Source organism: Lepus europaeus, chromosome 3 (assembly GCF_033115175.1).
Source record: "Lepus europaeus isolate LE1 chromosome 3, mLepTim1.pri, whole genome shotgun sequence".
In the NCBI taxonomy this organism is placed as follows: domain Eukaryota; kingdom Metazoa; phylum Chordata; class Mammalia; order Lagomorpha; family Leporidae; genus Lepus; species Lepus europaeus.
Window position 1 is genome coordinate 29946994 of NC_084829.1, and position 18077 is coordinate 29965070.

At 39.9% G+C, this 18077-nt stretch overlaps 1 protein-coding gene across 1 annotated transcript; it reads right to left on the reverse strand.

The window, feature by feature from the left end:
• Nucleotides 1-238: 238 nt before the first annotated feature.
• On the reverse strand, nt 239-1189 carry LOC133756795 (olfactory receptor 12D3). The gene has a single exon (XM_062187386.1). It carries the CDS (start codon nt 1187-1189, stop codon nt 239-241), a length of 951 nt encoding a protein of 316 aa, XP_062043370.1.
• Nucleotides 1190-18077: the final 16888 nt, after the last annotated feature.

An 18077-nucleotide genomic window follows, 5' to 3' on the forward strand; every position in this document is an offset into this window, starting at 1 on the left:
TAGCATTTAAGTTCCCCTGTAAATTTGTGTATTGGGTGTCCCTATTGCACAAAACTTTAGGTTTATACTATTGTGGAATTTCTTTTCCTCATTCCCATGTTTCTTGAACCTACTTTATTGCCTGATGTAAGATTCACTCAAAATTTCTGAAAGGAAACTTGAAATTAGGTAAACTAATCACTTATGACTGTGAAGTGATGTGAGTCCTAATGGAAATCACGTATGAGTCTTCTTAGTCCTAGTGGTATATCTGGCAGTCTTTAAACAACTTGCTCCCAAAGGTTTTCTTCAGGGCCAGCATCACTTCTTTATTCCTAAGAGTGTATATCAGTGGATTCAGCACTGGGGTGACTGCACTGTAGATGATGGCCACTATCCGATCCTGATTCATGGAGGTGGCTGAGGCAGGACGAATGTATGTGAGGCCCACAGGTCCATAGAAAAGACACACAACGATAAAATGGGAGGCACAAGTAGACAGTGCCTTATGAAGTATTCTGCAGGACGGGTTCTTGAATAAAAGGAAGCCAAGAATATAGAAATAGGAGAGGAGGGTAAGGCAGAAAGCACCCATAGAGATGCTGCCTGTGACCACAGAGAGCAGCCATTGGTTGAGTAATGTGTTACTACAGGCCAGTTCCAGGAGAGGCTTCACATCGCAGAAGAAGTGATTGAGTTTCTGAGAGTGGCAAAAACTCAGGCGTGCAGTCATGATGGAATGCATCAGAGCATTAAAAAAGCTGGCAATCCAGGCCATGGCTGCCAGCATAATACACAGCTGGGGGTTCATGGTGACAGTGTAGCGAAGTGGGTTGCAAATGGCCACAAATCGGTCAAAGGCCATCACAGCCAGCAAAAGGGCCTCTGTGCTTCCTAGAAAGTGGAAAAAGTGTAGCTGCGTGATACAGCCTAGGAAAGATATGCCCCTGTGAGTAGAGAGGAGGTTTATGAGTACCTTGGGAAGTGTCACGGAAGAATAGCAAATATCCAGGCAAGAAAGATTTCCCAGAAAAAAATACATAGGGCAGTGCAGTTTTGGTTCCAAAATAACAATCGCTAATATAGCTCCATTTCCAATCAGGTTTATTAGGTAAATAACTAAGAAAGTCACAAAGAAGACAGGTTGCAGCTCCCGAACACTGGTCAGGCCAAGTAAAAGAAACTCATTCACCATCGTGACATTCTCCATCACTTTGGGGAGCAAAGATAACAGTAACAATCAGTTATTTTTTCATTTGGTACTGTGGGAGTTAAGGGAGACAAGTTTAACCTTTGGAGAAACACAAGAGTAAACTACAATGTGAAAATGCCTAATAGTGAAGCAAAATTTACTCACAACAAAACAAAGAGATACTATATATCCCTGATAAATTCTGAATCCATAAGATAGCATTAGATTAATAATGCCAGGATGTTATTAATAAACTACACTTAGATAAAAGGTACCTAACAAAAGTAGGAACTGAAGGAGCTGACCTCATGTATGGCACTGTAATTAGGAATCAGAATTTTTTTTTGATAGGCAGAGTGGACAGTGAGAGAGAGAGAGAGAAAGGTCTTCCTTTTCCATTGGTTCACCCTCCAATGGCCGCTGCAGCCAGCACACTGCAGCCGGCGCACCTCGCTGATCCGAAGCCAGGAGCCAGGAGCTTCCTCCTGGTCTCCCATGCGGGTGCAGGGCCCAAAGACTTGGGCCATCCTCCACTGCCTTCCCCAGCCACAGCAGAGAGCTGGACTGGAAGAGGAGCAACAGGGACAGAATCTGGCACCACAACAGGGACTAGAATCCGGGGTGCTGGCTCCGCAGGCAGAGGATTAGCCAAGTGAGCCATGGCACTGGCCATCCATTAATTTCTTATGTACATATTGCTTACTCTAAAACATATAAAGAGTTTCTAGATTTCCTATTATTTTTGAATTTCACTGTGGCCTATTGAGTGGCAGCACCGGCTGGAATCAGAAATTTAACCCATACAAACACAAGCAAGAGTTGTGCCCAGTGTGTGATTCTAGAGCTTAACAATAATGTAGATGTAGCCTTGAGGGGATTCCCTCACCTCTTCTGAGCTGCCTCAGACCCACAGAGATTAACACATCTCTCTCGAAAACCTAAATCTTCAGTGAAACCAAGACATTGAAAACCTACAAACTTCAATATTGTGTACGTAGATGGAAAAAACAACATTATTTGTATCATAAGTCACAAGACTGCAGAGTGGCAGATGGGCCATGGGTGTAGCCAAAGAATTTTTTGAAGTAGGGAGAGGTTCAACAGCAGGAAACCTCTTGAACACCCCAAAAATGTTCAGTCCCGAAGAAATGCCTGACAGTGAGTGGGATCCCTATAGGAGGGCTGACAGGAACACACAGGGGGAGGGATAAAGAGCATAGTAAATGTAGGAGGAACGAAGGAAACTTTGTCATTTATAAAAGAAAACAGTCACTGCTAACAGAAGCTGGAGCTCTTGAACTGAGCATTTTTAAAAGCTACCTAATACGCTCCCTGCACCCACTCCTACTAAAATTCCTCGCTAATGATGAACCCAGAATAAACTCCAAACTCCAAATAAAACCGCTTCATAAGCTGACAGCAGTAAAGAAGAAATAGTCAAATCCACCATCATGAGAAGTTTTAACACTTCTCTGACTAAATATGATAGAAATAGCCAAAAAGTTAGAAAGAATATAAAAATCTGAGCAAAATAATTGACAAATTTGGTTAGCACATAGAGAATCTTGAATCAACAAGAAAATAATTCATGTTACTCTCAAACTTGTCTAACTTCAATAAAATTTATTGAGAAAGAATTCATATTATTCTCAAGTATACATTGAACATTTACAAAAGCAAGAAGAAGCTGTCTTAAAAACATAAAGCTATGTGGGGGTAAGCTGTTGAAATCTTTACTTAATATATACTAAACTGAAATTCTGTATATAAAGAGAATTGAAAATGAATCTTGATGTGAATGGAAGGGGAGAGGGAGCGGGAAAGGGGAGGGTTGCAGGTGGGAGGGAAGTTATGGGGGGGAAGCCATTGTAATCCATAAGCTGTACTTTGGAAATTTATATTCATTAAATAAAAGTTAAAAAAAAAACATAAAGCTGCAAAGATTTCAAAACATTGACCTATTCAAAGAATATTCTTTGGCCACAGTGAAATTCAAAAATAATAGGAAATCTAGAAACTTTTTATATGTTTTAGAGTAAGCAATATGCACATAAGAAATTAATGGATGGCCAGTGCCATGGCTCACTTGGCTAATCCTCCGCCTGCAGCGCCAGCACCCCGAGTTCTAGTCCCTGTTGTGGTGCCGGATTCTGTCCCTGTTGCTCCTCTTCCAGTCCAGCTCTCTGCTGTGGCTGGGGAAGGCAGTAGAGGATGGCCCAAGTCTTTGGGCCCTGTACCCGCATGGGAGACCAGGAAGAAGCACCTGTCTCCTGGCTTCAGATCAGCGCAGCGCGCCAGCCATAGCGGCCATTTGGCGGGTGAACCAACAGAAGGAAGACCTTTCTCTCTGTCTCTCTCTCTATCACTGTCTAACTCTGCCTATCAAAAAATGATAACAAATTAATGGATAAAAAGAAAATTCCAGTAGAAATTAGAAAATATTTTGAATTGATTAGAAAAATGAGACATATTAAAGCTTTTGGAATGCAACTAAATACATAAAGAAAAATGTTTACCTTAAACTCATATGTTAGAAAAAAGAAAAACTCAAATGTGTTGGATATGTTATTTACTCCAATTTCATCATCACACAATGTAAACACACATAGAACTATCTTACTGTACCAAGACAGCAGGAACACAGCAACAATGCTGTAAGCACACTCAATTGAAGAAGGCAACCCAAGCATGTATTTCCTTATCCCAACCCCACCCCAAAAACAGACAGCTGGTGGATTTGTTCCTGATCCATTAAAAAAAAATTGTAATTTAAGGGCCTGCACTGTGGCAGAGTGGACTTATCCTCTGCCTGCAGCACCAGCATCCCATATAGGCTCTGGTTCAAATCCAGGCTCCTTTTCCTATCCAGCTCTCTGCTACAGCCTGGGAAAGCAGTAGAACCTGCACCACCTGGGATACCCGGAAGAAGCTCCTGGCTACTGTCTTCAGATCAGCCAAGCTCTGGCCATTACACCCATCTGTAAAGTGAACCAGCAGATGGAAGACCTCTCTCTCTATGTCTCTCCTTCTCTCTGTCTGTAACTCTGCCTTTCAAAATACATAAATAAAATTTTTTTAAAAAGTCTCCCCGCCTCTGCAAAAAAAAAAAAAAAACCACCACTTACAAGGAAGATCCATTAGGAATTTGACTAACAGGAAAGCACTCCACTTAGCTCACTTTTCCCTGCTCCCTGACCTTCTCCTTCTCAAAAGAGAGACACTGGGACAGTCAGGTGGCATCTGAAGCAGGGACCTCATCATACTATCCTGGGCCTCTCATTCTGGAGGCTTGAAACTCTCCTCTCCTGGCCACAAACACCAGGACTAGACAGAGTGGGCGAGTGCAACAACAAGAAGCATTCTGCTTCAACAATCAGCCAGCAAGAAGCAGCTCTGTCCCCTAAAGGTAGGGGCAATCCTGCTACAATAAGTACTTAGCCAGGAAAGACCTTTCACACCATGATCCTGAGATTTCACCCACCATACACAGACAGCTGAAGGCCTAGCCAAGGGAAACCTCTTCCTGAGGCTGCACCAGCAGACACCAGTGGTCGTCCCAGGTGTACTAAATAAAACTGGAACAGAAAAAGAGCACCAAACTATCTCTAAAGTTGAACCCTCAGCCTACAAAATTAGGCCAGAACCTTTGTGTGATGCTTACACAAGGAATCTCTCTATTAAATAAAATACTTAAATAGGACATAAACTCCAGTTATAGGACTGTAATAGCCAAGATATCCAGGATATAATTTTTAAAATACCCTATTATATACATTACCTAACTGAAAAATTCAGTAGCATAGATAATCTCACTGTATGGGTTCATTAGAAGATTGGAAATGACAGAAGATAGAATCAGATCAATAAAATGTATTGTGCCCGAACAACAGAGAGAAAAATAGCTATAAAACAATGCACAGGATCTCAGGGGGCTGTGGGACAGTAACAAAATATTTAACTTTTGTACCATCAGAGTTCCAGAAGGAGAAAGAAATTAAGGCTAATAAGAGTACAAACCCTTTTAGCTGAAAAATCCAAAAATTTGTTAAAAGTCATAAGTCAATACAGATTAAAGAAGCTAAGCAAACCCCATACAGAACTAACCCAGAGAAAACCATGCAAAGAAACATCATAATCTGCTTAACACTTCACTTATACACTACTATACTATAGCTTGTATGTGTGTATGTGTACAGGGTGTGTTTTTATATGGAGTACACAATGCTATTTCAAAAGTTTTATGAAAAATGAAATTAAAAAATAATTTTATTAAGTAGGCATTTTGCCTAGAAGTTAAATCACTCATATCCCACAATGGAGTACCTGGCTTCAATTCCTGGCTCTGTTTCCTGCCCCTAGTTTCCTACCAATGCAGAGTCTAAGACACAATAATGATGGCGACCCATGTGGGAAATCTGAATGGCGTTCCTCTCTTCAGGTTTTGGCATCAGCCCAATCCTAGCTGTTACTGACATTTGAGAGTGAACAAGTGGCTGGGAGTGCTCGCTTGTGCTCTCTCCTCCCCTCCCCCTTTGCCTCTATCTCACTTTGTCCCTCTGCCTGTCAAATAAATAGTTTTCTTTAAAAACATAAGTTTATGGCCGGCACCATGGCTCACTAGGCTAATCCTCCTCCTGCGGCGCCAGCACCCCAGGTTCTAGTCCCTGTCGGGGCGCCAGATTCTGTCCTGGTTGCTCCTCTTCCAGTCTAGCTCTCTGCTGTGGCCCGGGAGTGCAATGGAGGATGACCCAGGTCCTTGGGCCCTGCACTTGCATGGGAGACCAGGGGAAGCACCTGGCTCCTGGCTTCAGATCAGCACAGTGCGCCGGCTGCAACACTTGGGGAGTGAACCAATGGAAAAAGGAAGACCTTTCTCTCTGTCTCTCTCTCTCTCTAACTGTCTAACTCTGCCTGTCAAAAAAAAAGAGATAAGTTTATCTTTGTGCAATCCATTATAATCCAAAAGTTGTACTTTGGGAATTTTTATTTATTAAATAAATGTTTTTAAAAAGACTGATTAAACATTTAAAAATCAATGTAATTCATCAGATTAAGAGAATAAAGAAGAAAAATTATATGATCATAACATTTGAGGAGGAAAAAAGTATTTAGCAAAATCCAGACATATATTCATGATGAAAGCTCTCAGTGAACCAGGACTAGAAGGGAATTGTATCAACATGATAAAGGTCTCACCTAGGAGATCTTCTTTTTTTAACTTTTATTTAATAAAAATAAATTTCCAAAGTATAGCTTTTGGATTACAGTGGTTTTTTCCCCCCATAACCTCCCTCCCACCCACAACCATCCCATCTCCCATTCCCTCTCCCATCCCATTCTTCATTGTGATTCATTTTCAGTTATCTTTTCAATTTTTTTTATATACAGAAGATCAGTTTAGTATATATTAAGTAAAGATTTCAACAGTTTCCCCCACATAGTAATACAAAGTGAAAAACACTGTTAGAGTACTAGTTATAGCATTAAATCACAATGTACAGCACATTAAGGACAGAGATCCTACATGATGGGTTTTTTTTTTTTGTTTTTTGTTGTTGTTGTTGTTGTTGTTGTTGTTTTTTGTTTTTTGACAGGCAGAGTGGACAGTGAGAGAGAGAGAGAGAGAGACAGAGAGAAAGGCCTTCCTTTTGCCGTTGGTTCACCTTCCAATGGCCGCCACGGCCAGTGCGCTGTGGCCTGCACACCGCGCTGATCCGAAGGCAGGAGCCAGGTGCTTCTCCTGGTCTCCCATGGGGTGCAGGGCCCAAGCACATGGGCCATCCTCCACTGCACTCCCAGTCCATATCAGAGAGCTGGCCTGGAAGAGGGGCAACCAGGACAGAATCCGGTGCCCTGACCGGGACTAGAACCCGGTGTGCTGGCGCCGCAAGGCAGAGGATTAGCCTGTTGAGCCACGGCACCGGCCTATGATTTTTTTTAAAAAAAATTGATTAATCTTCTATGCAATTTCCAATTTAAAACCAGGGTTTTTTTTTTTCCATTTCCAATTATCTTTATATAGAGAAGATCAATTCAGTATATACCAAGTAAGGATTTCATCAGTTTGCACCCACACAGAAACACAAAGTGTAAAAATACTGTTTCAGTACTAGTTATAGCATTACTTCACATTGGACAACACATTAAGGACAGATCCCACATGAGACATAAGTACACAGTGACTCCTGTTGTTGACTTAACAATTTAACACTCTTGTTTATGGCGTCTGTAATCTCCCTAGGCTCTAGTCCTGAGTTGCCAAGGCTATGGAAGCCTTTAGGGTTCACCGACTTTGATCTTATTCCGACAGCGTCATAGTCAAAGTGGAAGTTCTCTATGATATTTGTCCCTTTGGGACTGGGGAAAGAATTATTACTAAAGTTTTCTTGTGGTATTGACAGCCATATACTCCAATGATATGGAGCAGAATAGAATGTGTATTATTATATTTATAATTATAAGTGATATAAATTACATATGATTTGCCGGTGCTGTGGCTCACTAGGCTAATCCTCCACCTTGCAGTGCCAGCACACCGGGTTCTAGTCCCGGTCGGAGCACCGGATTCTGTCCCAGTTGCCCCTCTTCCAGGCCAGCTCTCTGCTGTGGCCCAGGAGTGCAGTGGAGGATGGCACAAGTGCTTGGGCCCTGCACCCACATGGGAAACCAGGAAAAGCACCTGGCTCCTGGCTTCGGATCAGCGAGATGCGCCAGCCGCGGCGGCCATTTGAGGGTGAATCAACTGCAAAGGAAGACCTTTCTCTCTCTCTCACTGTCCACTCTGCCTGTCAAAAAAAAAAACCAATAAATTACATATGATTCATTCTGGTTAAATGTGAATTTCTGGTTATGGGCATTTGTATTATCTACACAGAGGGGTTCGTTTTATTAATTTTCATTTGGAAGGTGGAGAGACACAAAGAGATCTCCCCTCCACTGCTTTATTCTGGAAATGTTTCCAACAATCATAAAAGGATTGTAATTCTGTCTTTCAAATGAATAAATAATTCTTTAAAAAAATTACACTCAGTAAACCACAGTCTGAAAATATTAAATGGAAAATTTCAAAACTCAGTGATTCATAAATTTTCAGTAAGTCTTATTCCAGTTCATTAATTATTAGATTTCATTATTAGTTATTATTAGTATCCTATTGTGCTTGTAAATTAAACTTTATCATTGGTATGTGTGTATAGGAAAATCATAAGTTTGGCACTATCTAGATTTTCAGGGATCTACTAGGGGTCTTGAAAGATGTCTCCCATGAAGGGGAGAGCTTCTGTATATACACAGATATACACAGGAAGAAAAGCACACAAGTCATAGCTCATAGATGCAGAAAATGGCACAAGTTACATATTGCAAAAGTTGTATATATGTGTATACAGAGATACATATGCACATATAGACATGTATGAATGTATATCATGAGTTCCAAGATGACTTGTTAAGTGATAAAAAGCAAGATGCAGGAGAAGGTGAGTGTAACAGAAAAGTTCTGTGTAAACTTTTATTCTGTGTGTTTATGTTACCTTTGAATACATACATGTAGAGATAGTTTCTGGGAAGGAAACTGAAATACTTCCTTTCATGAAGTTTATACCTTCCTTTCCTTTGTTTCAGCCCATACCTGTAATTCTTCTCTCCTATTCTCCCTCTCCATGGATCCCAATTGTTCTTACATCTTAAAAGAGTAAAAGTTGTCAGAAGAGAACTTCTATATGCTACCTTCTATGTCTATTCACTGTTTTGTATCTGCACCCATATACTCTGCATCCACAGTGGTTATAATCAAGTAATGATTGATTCTCTTTATGAAGACCCCTCCTGCACTTGTGTCTTGGATATTTTGAGCCTCTAAAGAACATTGCTCAAGGGGCCAGCACTGTGACATGATAGACTAAGCCTCCACCAGTGGCACCAGCATCCCATGTGGGCACCAGGTCATGTCCAGCTGCTACACTTTCAATCCAGTTCCCTGCTAATGCACCTGGGAAAGCAGCAGAAGATGGCCCAAGTCCTTGGGCCCCTGCACCTGGGTGAGAGACCTGGTTGAAGCTCCTGGCTCCTGGCTTCAGATCCACCCAGCTCCAGCCGTTGCAGCCACCTGAAGTGTGAACTGACAGATAAACTCTCTGTCTCTCCCTCTCTGTGTCTGTAACTCTGACTCTCAAATAAATAAATGAGAGTGAAAAAGGAGGAGGAGGAGGAGTGGAGGAAGGACTCAATCCCCACCCCCAAAATAAGAACATTGCTAAAGTTATTTGCTCCTCATCTTAAATCCTGAAGTTCCTCTCCTTTCTACGGTCTTCTACACTCGTTCCATTTATCTGCTACCCTTCATAGCTAAACTCTGTAAATAATTCTGGATATTGCTGTTTAAAATTCTTTACTTTATTCTCTCTTATACATATGCCAAGTAGTATGTTTCCTTTTCTCTTCCATTAAATTTCTTTTATACATCTCATCAATACAATTACATTTTCAATTCAAAAGATGACATCTCAGTTCTAATTTTACCTGATGTTTCAATACCAGGTGACAGTGTCAGCTCCTCCCCCAACATTGAGATGCTTTCACCACTCGATTTCTCCTGCTTTTCCTCCTGTCTCCCTAGTCTCTCACAAGCTTGCCTTTCTATTTTCTTTATATTTCCATTACTTAATATTGGAACATGCCGGGGCCGGCACTGTGGCACAGTGTGTTAACACTCTGGTCTTAAGCACAGGCATCCCATATGGGTGCCAGTTTGAGACCCGCCGCTCCATTTCTGATCCAACTCTCTGCTATGTCCTGGTAAAGCAGTGGAAGATGGCCCAAGTCCATGGGCCCCTGCATCCACATTGGAGACCCAGAGGAAGCTCCTGGCTCCTGGCTTCAGATCGGCATAGCTCCGGCCATTACGGCCAACTGGGGAGCGAACCATCAAAAGGAAGAACACTATCTCTCTCTCTCTCTCTCTCTCTCTCTCTCTCTGCCTCTCCTCTCTCTCTGTAACTCTGACTTTCAAATAATAAATAAATCTTTAAAAAAATATTGGAACACGCCGGGACTCGATAATATCTCTTTCTTCTTCCCTTTACTCCCTTTTTGATATTATCAGCTTAAAGGCTTTTTATAGAATCTATTCTTTGATGACTCTAAAATTTTATCAATTATTAAAATCGCTTCCTAGAATTCATGAATTTCTAACTGCCTGTTCAATATTTCTTTGGAGTTTAAACTAAACATAGAAAATTAAACTCTGGGCTCTGATAGGTCTAAGAGTCAAAGGGATCACACAAACAAGACAAGTGTCTGCTAATACTAACTGATAGAATCAAAAAGGGAGAGAAAGATCCAACATGGGAAGTGGGATACACAGCAGACTCATAGAATGGCAGGCGTCCTAAACAACACTCTGGCCTCAGAATCAGCCCTTAAGGCATTCGGATATGGCTGAAGAGCCCATGAGAATATTGTAGGCATAGAAAGCCAAGACACCATGGAAAAGAAAAAAAGAAGAAGACCTAAATGAAAGATCTCTGCGTGTGAGATCCCAGTGGAAAGAACAGGGCCATCAAAGAAGGAGGTACCTTTCTCTGAAGGGAGGAGAGAACTTCCACTTTGACTATGACCCTATCGGAATAAGATCAAAGTCTGCGAACTCTAAAGGCTTCCATAGCCCTGGCAACTCATGACTAGAGCCTAGGGAGATTACTGACGCCATGAACAGGAGTGTCAAATTGTTAAGTCAGTAACAGGAGTCACTGTGTACTTACATCCCATGTGGGATCTGTCCTTAATGTGTTGTCTAATGTGCAGTGATCCTATGACTAGTACTCAAACAGTATTTTTCGCTTTGTGTTTCTGCGTGGGTACAAACTGATGAGATCTTTACTAATTATATACTGAATCGATCTTCTGTATATAAAGATAATTGGAAACGAAAAAAGGAAAAACCTGGTGTTAAATTGGAAATGGCATAGAAAATTAATTAATTTTTTTAAAAAAATATATTATGTAGGATCTCTGTCTTTAATGTGCTGTACACTGTTATTTAATGCTATAACTAGTACTCAAACAATATATTTTTTCACTTTGTGTTGCTATATAGGGGAATACTGTTGAAATCTTTACCTAATATATACTAAACTGATCTTATGTATATAAAGAGAATTGAAAATGAATCTTGATGTGATTGGAAGGGGAGAGGGAACAGGAAAGGGTTGCAGGTGGGAGGGATGTTATGGGAGGGGGGAAGCCATTGTAACCCATAAGCTGTACTTTGGAAATTTATATTCATTAAATAAAAGTTAAAAAAAATTTAAAAAAAAGAAAATTAAACTCTGATTTTTGCACAAAGCTCATAAATTCCCCTGTAGTAAATAATAATTCCAAGCTCTCTGTAGCTCAAGCCAAAAATAATGAATCATGCCTAACTCTACCCTTTCTCTCACATTCCATACTAATAAAAAATTTTATTTATATAGCATAAAATTTAATGCAGCTACGCTGATCAGAATCCAAGAGCCAGGTGCTTCTTCCTGGTCTCCTATGCGGGCGCAGGGGCCCAAGCACTTGGGCCATCCTCTACTGCCTTCCCGGGCCACAGCAGAGAGCTGGGAGCCATCTGGGAGGTGAACCAACAGAAGAATGACCTTCTCTCTGTCTCTCTCTCTCTCTCACTAACTCTGTCAAATAAAAAAATAAATAAATAAAAGATAACACTTATGATTATTCTATTAAACATGGATCCAATTATCTAACATTTTTAATGTTTACCGTATTACCCAAAATAAAATTGAAAGTCAGTACAGTGATCTACAAGATCCTACATAATCTGCCTTCTGCTTTTACTTCTATATCCCTGGGTCACTCAATCATTCTGATCTCTGTTCTGTTCCTAGAAATCTCTAATCACATTCCCTTCTCAAGGTCTGTGCTAATTGTCACAGCTCCTTCACATCGTTGCCCTAAATTGTGGATTTATCTGAGAGCTTTATGTTAAGTTACAAAAACACATGCACTGTCATCCTTTCCTGCTTTGTTATCAATTTATTTTAATTGGATATATTGGATTTGATTATTAACCTTTGATTTAAGTAAGAAATCTGGAAACACAAAAATATTTCAATTTTATTCAGTATTGCACCTTCAACATTAAATAATATTTGCTACACTTTAGATGCTATTTGTCTTTTTACTTAACTAATAGATTTTAGTTACCTGTTCAATGTTTGTCAGTCATGAAAACAACCCTGAGCAGGTCATATTTAGCTTTTTGTAAGCCCTCAAATATGCAATACATTCACACTGTCCCCCTGAATGTGATACTAAATATGGTAAGGATTTCCCCCATTGTTATCATAGCACATAGCAACAAATAAATTAAAAATGTAAGTTTATAGATTAGATTAAATTTAACTACATAAAGACATTTATTTTAGCAATTCAATTTTGGCAGGATCTGCTGTCTATGAAAATTACAATTTTAAATGATTAATTACATATATTAAAAGCACTGTAAATTTAATTATATAGGGCCAATGACAAGGTGTAGTAAGTTAAGACTCCACCTGCAGTGCTGGCATCACATACAGGTGCCAGCTTGAGTCCCAGCTGCTCCACTTCCAATCTAGCTCTCTGTGATAGCCTGGAAAAGCAATGGTAGATGGCCCAAGTGCTTGGGCCACCCATGGGTGCTCTCCCACCCATGTGGGAGACCCAGAAGAAGCTCGTGGCTCCTGATTCCAGATCAGCCCAGGTCTGGCCACTTTGGGAGTGAACCAGCGGTGGAAGATCACCCTCTCTGTCTCTTCCTCTCTCTGTCTGTAATTCTGCCTCTCAAATAAATAAATAAATCTTTAAAAATAAATAAATTGAATTATATGACTGATTAATCAACTAACAAAATTAAGAACTGCATTTCATGGATGCGATATAGAAGACATCTACTAAGTAGAATTACTGATAGTGTAGGAAAGAACAATAATATTAAGTATAGCTGAATGACATTGAAACTGATGCATATAATCAATATTTGGTATGTAAACGTGAAACTACATCAGTATTCATCCTACAACTCATAAATCATTTTCCTTATTTCCATCTCTCTTCCACTAAAAATACTACTACTGCAAAGTTACATAATCATTTAATACTAAACAGAACCTAACATATTATCTAACACTAGAAACAGAATTTGCTACTCTTAAAAGCATGATTTTTAGCATACACTACATTTCCCTTATCTCCTTTCTTTTTGTAACACAGAGAGAGACACACATACACACACTACTACCACCATCTCCACTAAACAGTCACATAAGCTGAGACATTAATTAATATATATATATACTTGATCACACATACTACCAATCTCCATACCAAAAAAGGGGGAGCAAAAAATTTATAAAGACACCAGGAAATTCAAAGTTTTCCTGGTATGCCCATTTTTTCATTGTAAGTTTCACGGCCCACATTCAAAGAGAATCCCTGGTTATCCTCACTCACTCATTCAAGTGATTTCAATCCTCTTTCGTAAGACAGATTTACCTCATCTAATATATGATTTTTTTTTTCATTTTAGTCTAGTCCAATTTGTGCTGCATCTCCCTCTATACTTACCTTAGAATGAATAAAAATTTTTTGGCCCAATAGGTTTACCAAAAACCAGAGATCAGGTGTGTTTATTGTCCCCTTGAATAAAATTAATGCAGAGTCCTGGCTGCTTAAAGGCTTTTAGCTCACCCTTATTGTAAACAGCTTATATCTGAGAAAATCCTTTGTTATTCTGGACAGAAAACACAGAGGCTAAATCCTCTAAAAACCTCCACAGTGGCATCTTAGGCATGAATGTCTTGGGATTTTCTCTCAAAGGACTTGTTCTCTCCATTTTTCTCTTTTTATAAGGATCATTTTATTCCCTTCATGCACTAGTAAAACCATCATAGTGATTTGAAAATTTTGAAAGGCTGGCATTGTGGCATAGTAGGTTAAGTCTCCTCCTGTGGTGTGGGTTCTAGTTAGAGACCAGTGCTCCACTTCTGATCCACCTCCCTGCTGGTTCATCTGGGAAAGCAGCAGAAGATGGTCCAAGTGTTTGGGCTCTTGCATCCACATGGGAGACTCAAAGGAGGCTCCAGAATCCGGGCTTCTGCCTACTCCTGCTCCAGCTATTGTGGCCATTTGGGGAGTAAACCAACGGATGGGAGATATCTGTGTGTGTGTCTCTCCTCCTTTCTCTAACTCTGCCATTCAAGTAAATTAAAAATAACTCTTTAAAACTATTTTAAAAAAAGAAAAACATGGGGTCATAATAATATAGGAAAGTTGAGACTATAAAAAAGAAAAAACAGAAGAAATAGTTCATACCCTAGAAAATGCTAATGTCTAGTAAATGCAAAGTGATATCACCTGGAGCCATATAATAGAAATTAAACCTGGTGAATTATAAATTGATTTTTATACACATAGGAAATGGAAATATTTGGACCAATTATAATCAAAATGGAAAACTGAACAGTGGAGATGAATTTAGCTAGTGTACTGACAAAGGATGTATTGAGGCTCCTTTTTCTCCTCTTTTTACCTTACAATATTTTATTTTTTTAAATAACATATTTTTAATTTACATTAGACTCAAAGATTACTGCCCCACTAGATAAAGAGGTCAACAAATAACAAGTAAAATGAATATAGTCCAGCAGGAAATTAGGCAAGGTCTATAAACAATAATCAAGTGAAAAATGTTCAACTTTCCTCACAGTAAACAAAATCATTAAAGCTATAGTATATAATTCCTATAAATTTGTTTAATAAATACTTAAAACAAAACCAGACAAAACACTATATTTGCTGCAAAACTGATACAATAAGGCATTTCTGTCTTTTTTAAATTCTAGCTCTCACTTGTAAGGAAAGACATATGATATTTGTTTTTTCGTGTCTGGCTTATTTCAAACAACATTATGTCCTCTAGTCCAGACCATTTTTATTGGAACTTTTGACAGGAACAACTTTACATATGCAGTCAATTGAAATCATGCAAATATTAACTAAAATCATTATTTGTACTGTTATGATCAATATTATTTCTGAATGTTAATAAAAGAATAATACATTTCTTGGTTTCTATGTTGCTTGTTCTATGTTTGTTGCTAGTTTTTGTTTAACATTATCATTGTTACCTTGAGGTAGAATTCAAAGACAGGTCAGAATAACCCAGAGATTAGAGACAGGACCAGATTCAATTAAACAGCTCTTAGGAAACTGGTTTTCAGATCATTTAATTTTTAAAATATTAGACTATTCCCCCTTCAAAACCCTATAAAATTAGGAGTTAGCCCAGACAGCTCCATAAGCTCCTACTACACTAATCCACCTGTAAACAGACAAAATGCAAAATCAAACCAGAGGGTCTGGTGCTGTGGTGCAGCAGGTTAATGTCCTTGCCTGAAGAGCCAGCATCCCATATGGGCGCTGGTTCAAGACCTGGCTGCTCCTCTTCCCATCCAGCTCTCTGCTATGGCCTGAGAAAGCAGTAGAGAATGACACAAGTCCTTGGGCCCCTGCTCCCATGTGGGAGACCTGGAAGAAGCTCCAAACCATAGGATGGAAGACCTCTCTCTGCCTCCCCTCCCCTCTCTGGGTAACTCTGACTTTCAAGTAAATAAATAAATCTTTTAAAAAAATAAGTAGAAGGAGAAGAGAAGGAGAAGGAGAAAACAGGAAACCTAAAATTCTTTATTTTTATTTATTTATTTTCATTTTATTTGAAAAAAAGGGAGAGATACAGAGATAGAAGATAGATAAGAAAAAGAAGATGGAGATTTTCCATCCACCAGTTCACTCCCCAAAATGCCTACAACAGCCAGGGCTGGGCCAGGCTGAAGCCAGGAGTTCAGAACTCAATTTGGGTGGTAGACATGCAAGTTCTGAGCCATCACCTGCTGCCCACCCTCTCACAAGTGTATTAGCAGGAAGCTGGATTGCAAGTGGAGTTCTAGGACTCAAACCGCTCTGAAATGTGATTCACTCTGAAATGTAAAATCTCATGCAGCGTCTGAACTACTGTGCCAAATGCCCACCATCCCTTAGAAAATTTATATACTCTGCCTAAATATAGGACTAATATCTGAACCACACATGGATGGGAAAAAGTATAAAACTCCCAGGTCTGAAAGAAAGAATTAAAATAATCCTGTAAATCATCTCCATTCCCATTCAGTATTGTCTGATATCAGGCCAGCTTCCTGAAACACCGGCCAGAATTCATGTCTGTCTGAGACCAAGAGGCAGATTGGAAGACCCTGGTGTTGATTATGGAAGCTGAAGCAGCCCTGTGGATCAGTTGTAGCCCTTATCAGTGGCAATCTGATATCTGTAATACTTGGCCAGGCATGCATTCACTGATGGAGCAGGAACACTACAAGAAATGCCAAGAAATCTACTGGCATCCATGTAGCCCTACCATTGTCAAAGTCTGAAACAGAACCTCATCCCAGTGCCTGACCTCCTGATTAATCTCCTAGAGGTGGTCTAGTCCACCCAGGAACCAAGCAAGACCCGCACCTACTAGGTCACCTGGTAACAAGACCACCAGCTTTGGGCCCCACTGCAGACCCCAGCAGCAATCAATTGATTTGGCTTCAACCTCACTCAACTTCCATTCTGGGAGCATTTTTTTTACTTTTATTTAATAAATATAAATTTCTAAAGTACAACTTTTGGATTATAGTGGATTTTCCAAAAAAAACCTCCCTCCCAACCACAACCATCTCATCTCCCACTCCCTCTCCCATTCCATTCTTCATTGTGATTCGTTTTCAATTATCTTTATATATAGAAGATCAATTTAGTATATACTAAGTAAAGATTTCAACAATTTGCACCCACACAGAAACACAAAGTATAAAGTACCATTTGAGTACTAGTTATACCATTAATTCACATAGTACAACACATTAAGGACAGAGATCCTACTTGGGGAGTAAGTGCAAAGTGACTCCTGTTGTTGATTTAACAATTGACACTCTTATTTATGACGTCAGTAATAACCCCAGGCTCTTGTCATGAGTTGCCAAGGCTATGGAAGCCTTTTGAGTTCACCAACTCCAATCTTATTTAGACAAGGCCATCGTCAAAGTGGAAGTTCTCTCCTCCCTTCAGAGAAAGGTACCTCCTTCCTTAATGGCCCGTTCTTTCTGCTGGGATCTCACTCACAGAGATATTGAATGAAAGTTTTTAAAATTAAAAAAAAGTGAAAGGACTTACAAGGTGCCATCAAATGCATGACTATATCAATTGTTGGAGTCTAGAAAGGGAAAATAGAAAAGATATTAGAAACTTTTTTTAAGGAAAACATTGAGGGGCCGGCGCTGCGACGAAGCAGGTAAAGCTGCCACCTACAGTGCTAGCATCCCATATGGACGCCAGTTCGAGTCCCAGCTGCTCCAGTTCTGATCCAGCTCTCTGCTTGGCCTAGGAAAGCAACAGTAGATGGCCCAAGTGCTTTGGCCCCTGCACCCACATGGGAGACCCGGAAGAGGCTCCTGGCTCCTGGATTCAGATCAGTGCAGCTCTAGCTGTTATGGCCAACTGGGGAGTGAACCAGCAGATGGAAGGCTCTCTCTCTCTCTCTCTCTCTCTCTCTCTCTCTCTTTTTCTCTGCCTCTGCCTCTGCCTCTGCCTCTCCTTGCCTCTGTGTGTAACTGTGACTTTCAAATAAATAAATAAATCTTAGAAACATTGACTGAAATTGTCCCAAATATTAGAGGATATAAACATCCAGATCCATAAATCTGAAAGGATGACAAGCAAGGCAGCCAACCACAGAAAGGCTCTGAATAGCTAAAGCAATCCTGATCTAAAACAACCAAACTGGAGTCATTATAACACTACAGAGTTATAGAAACCAAAAAGC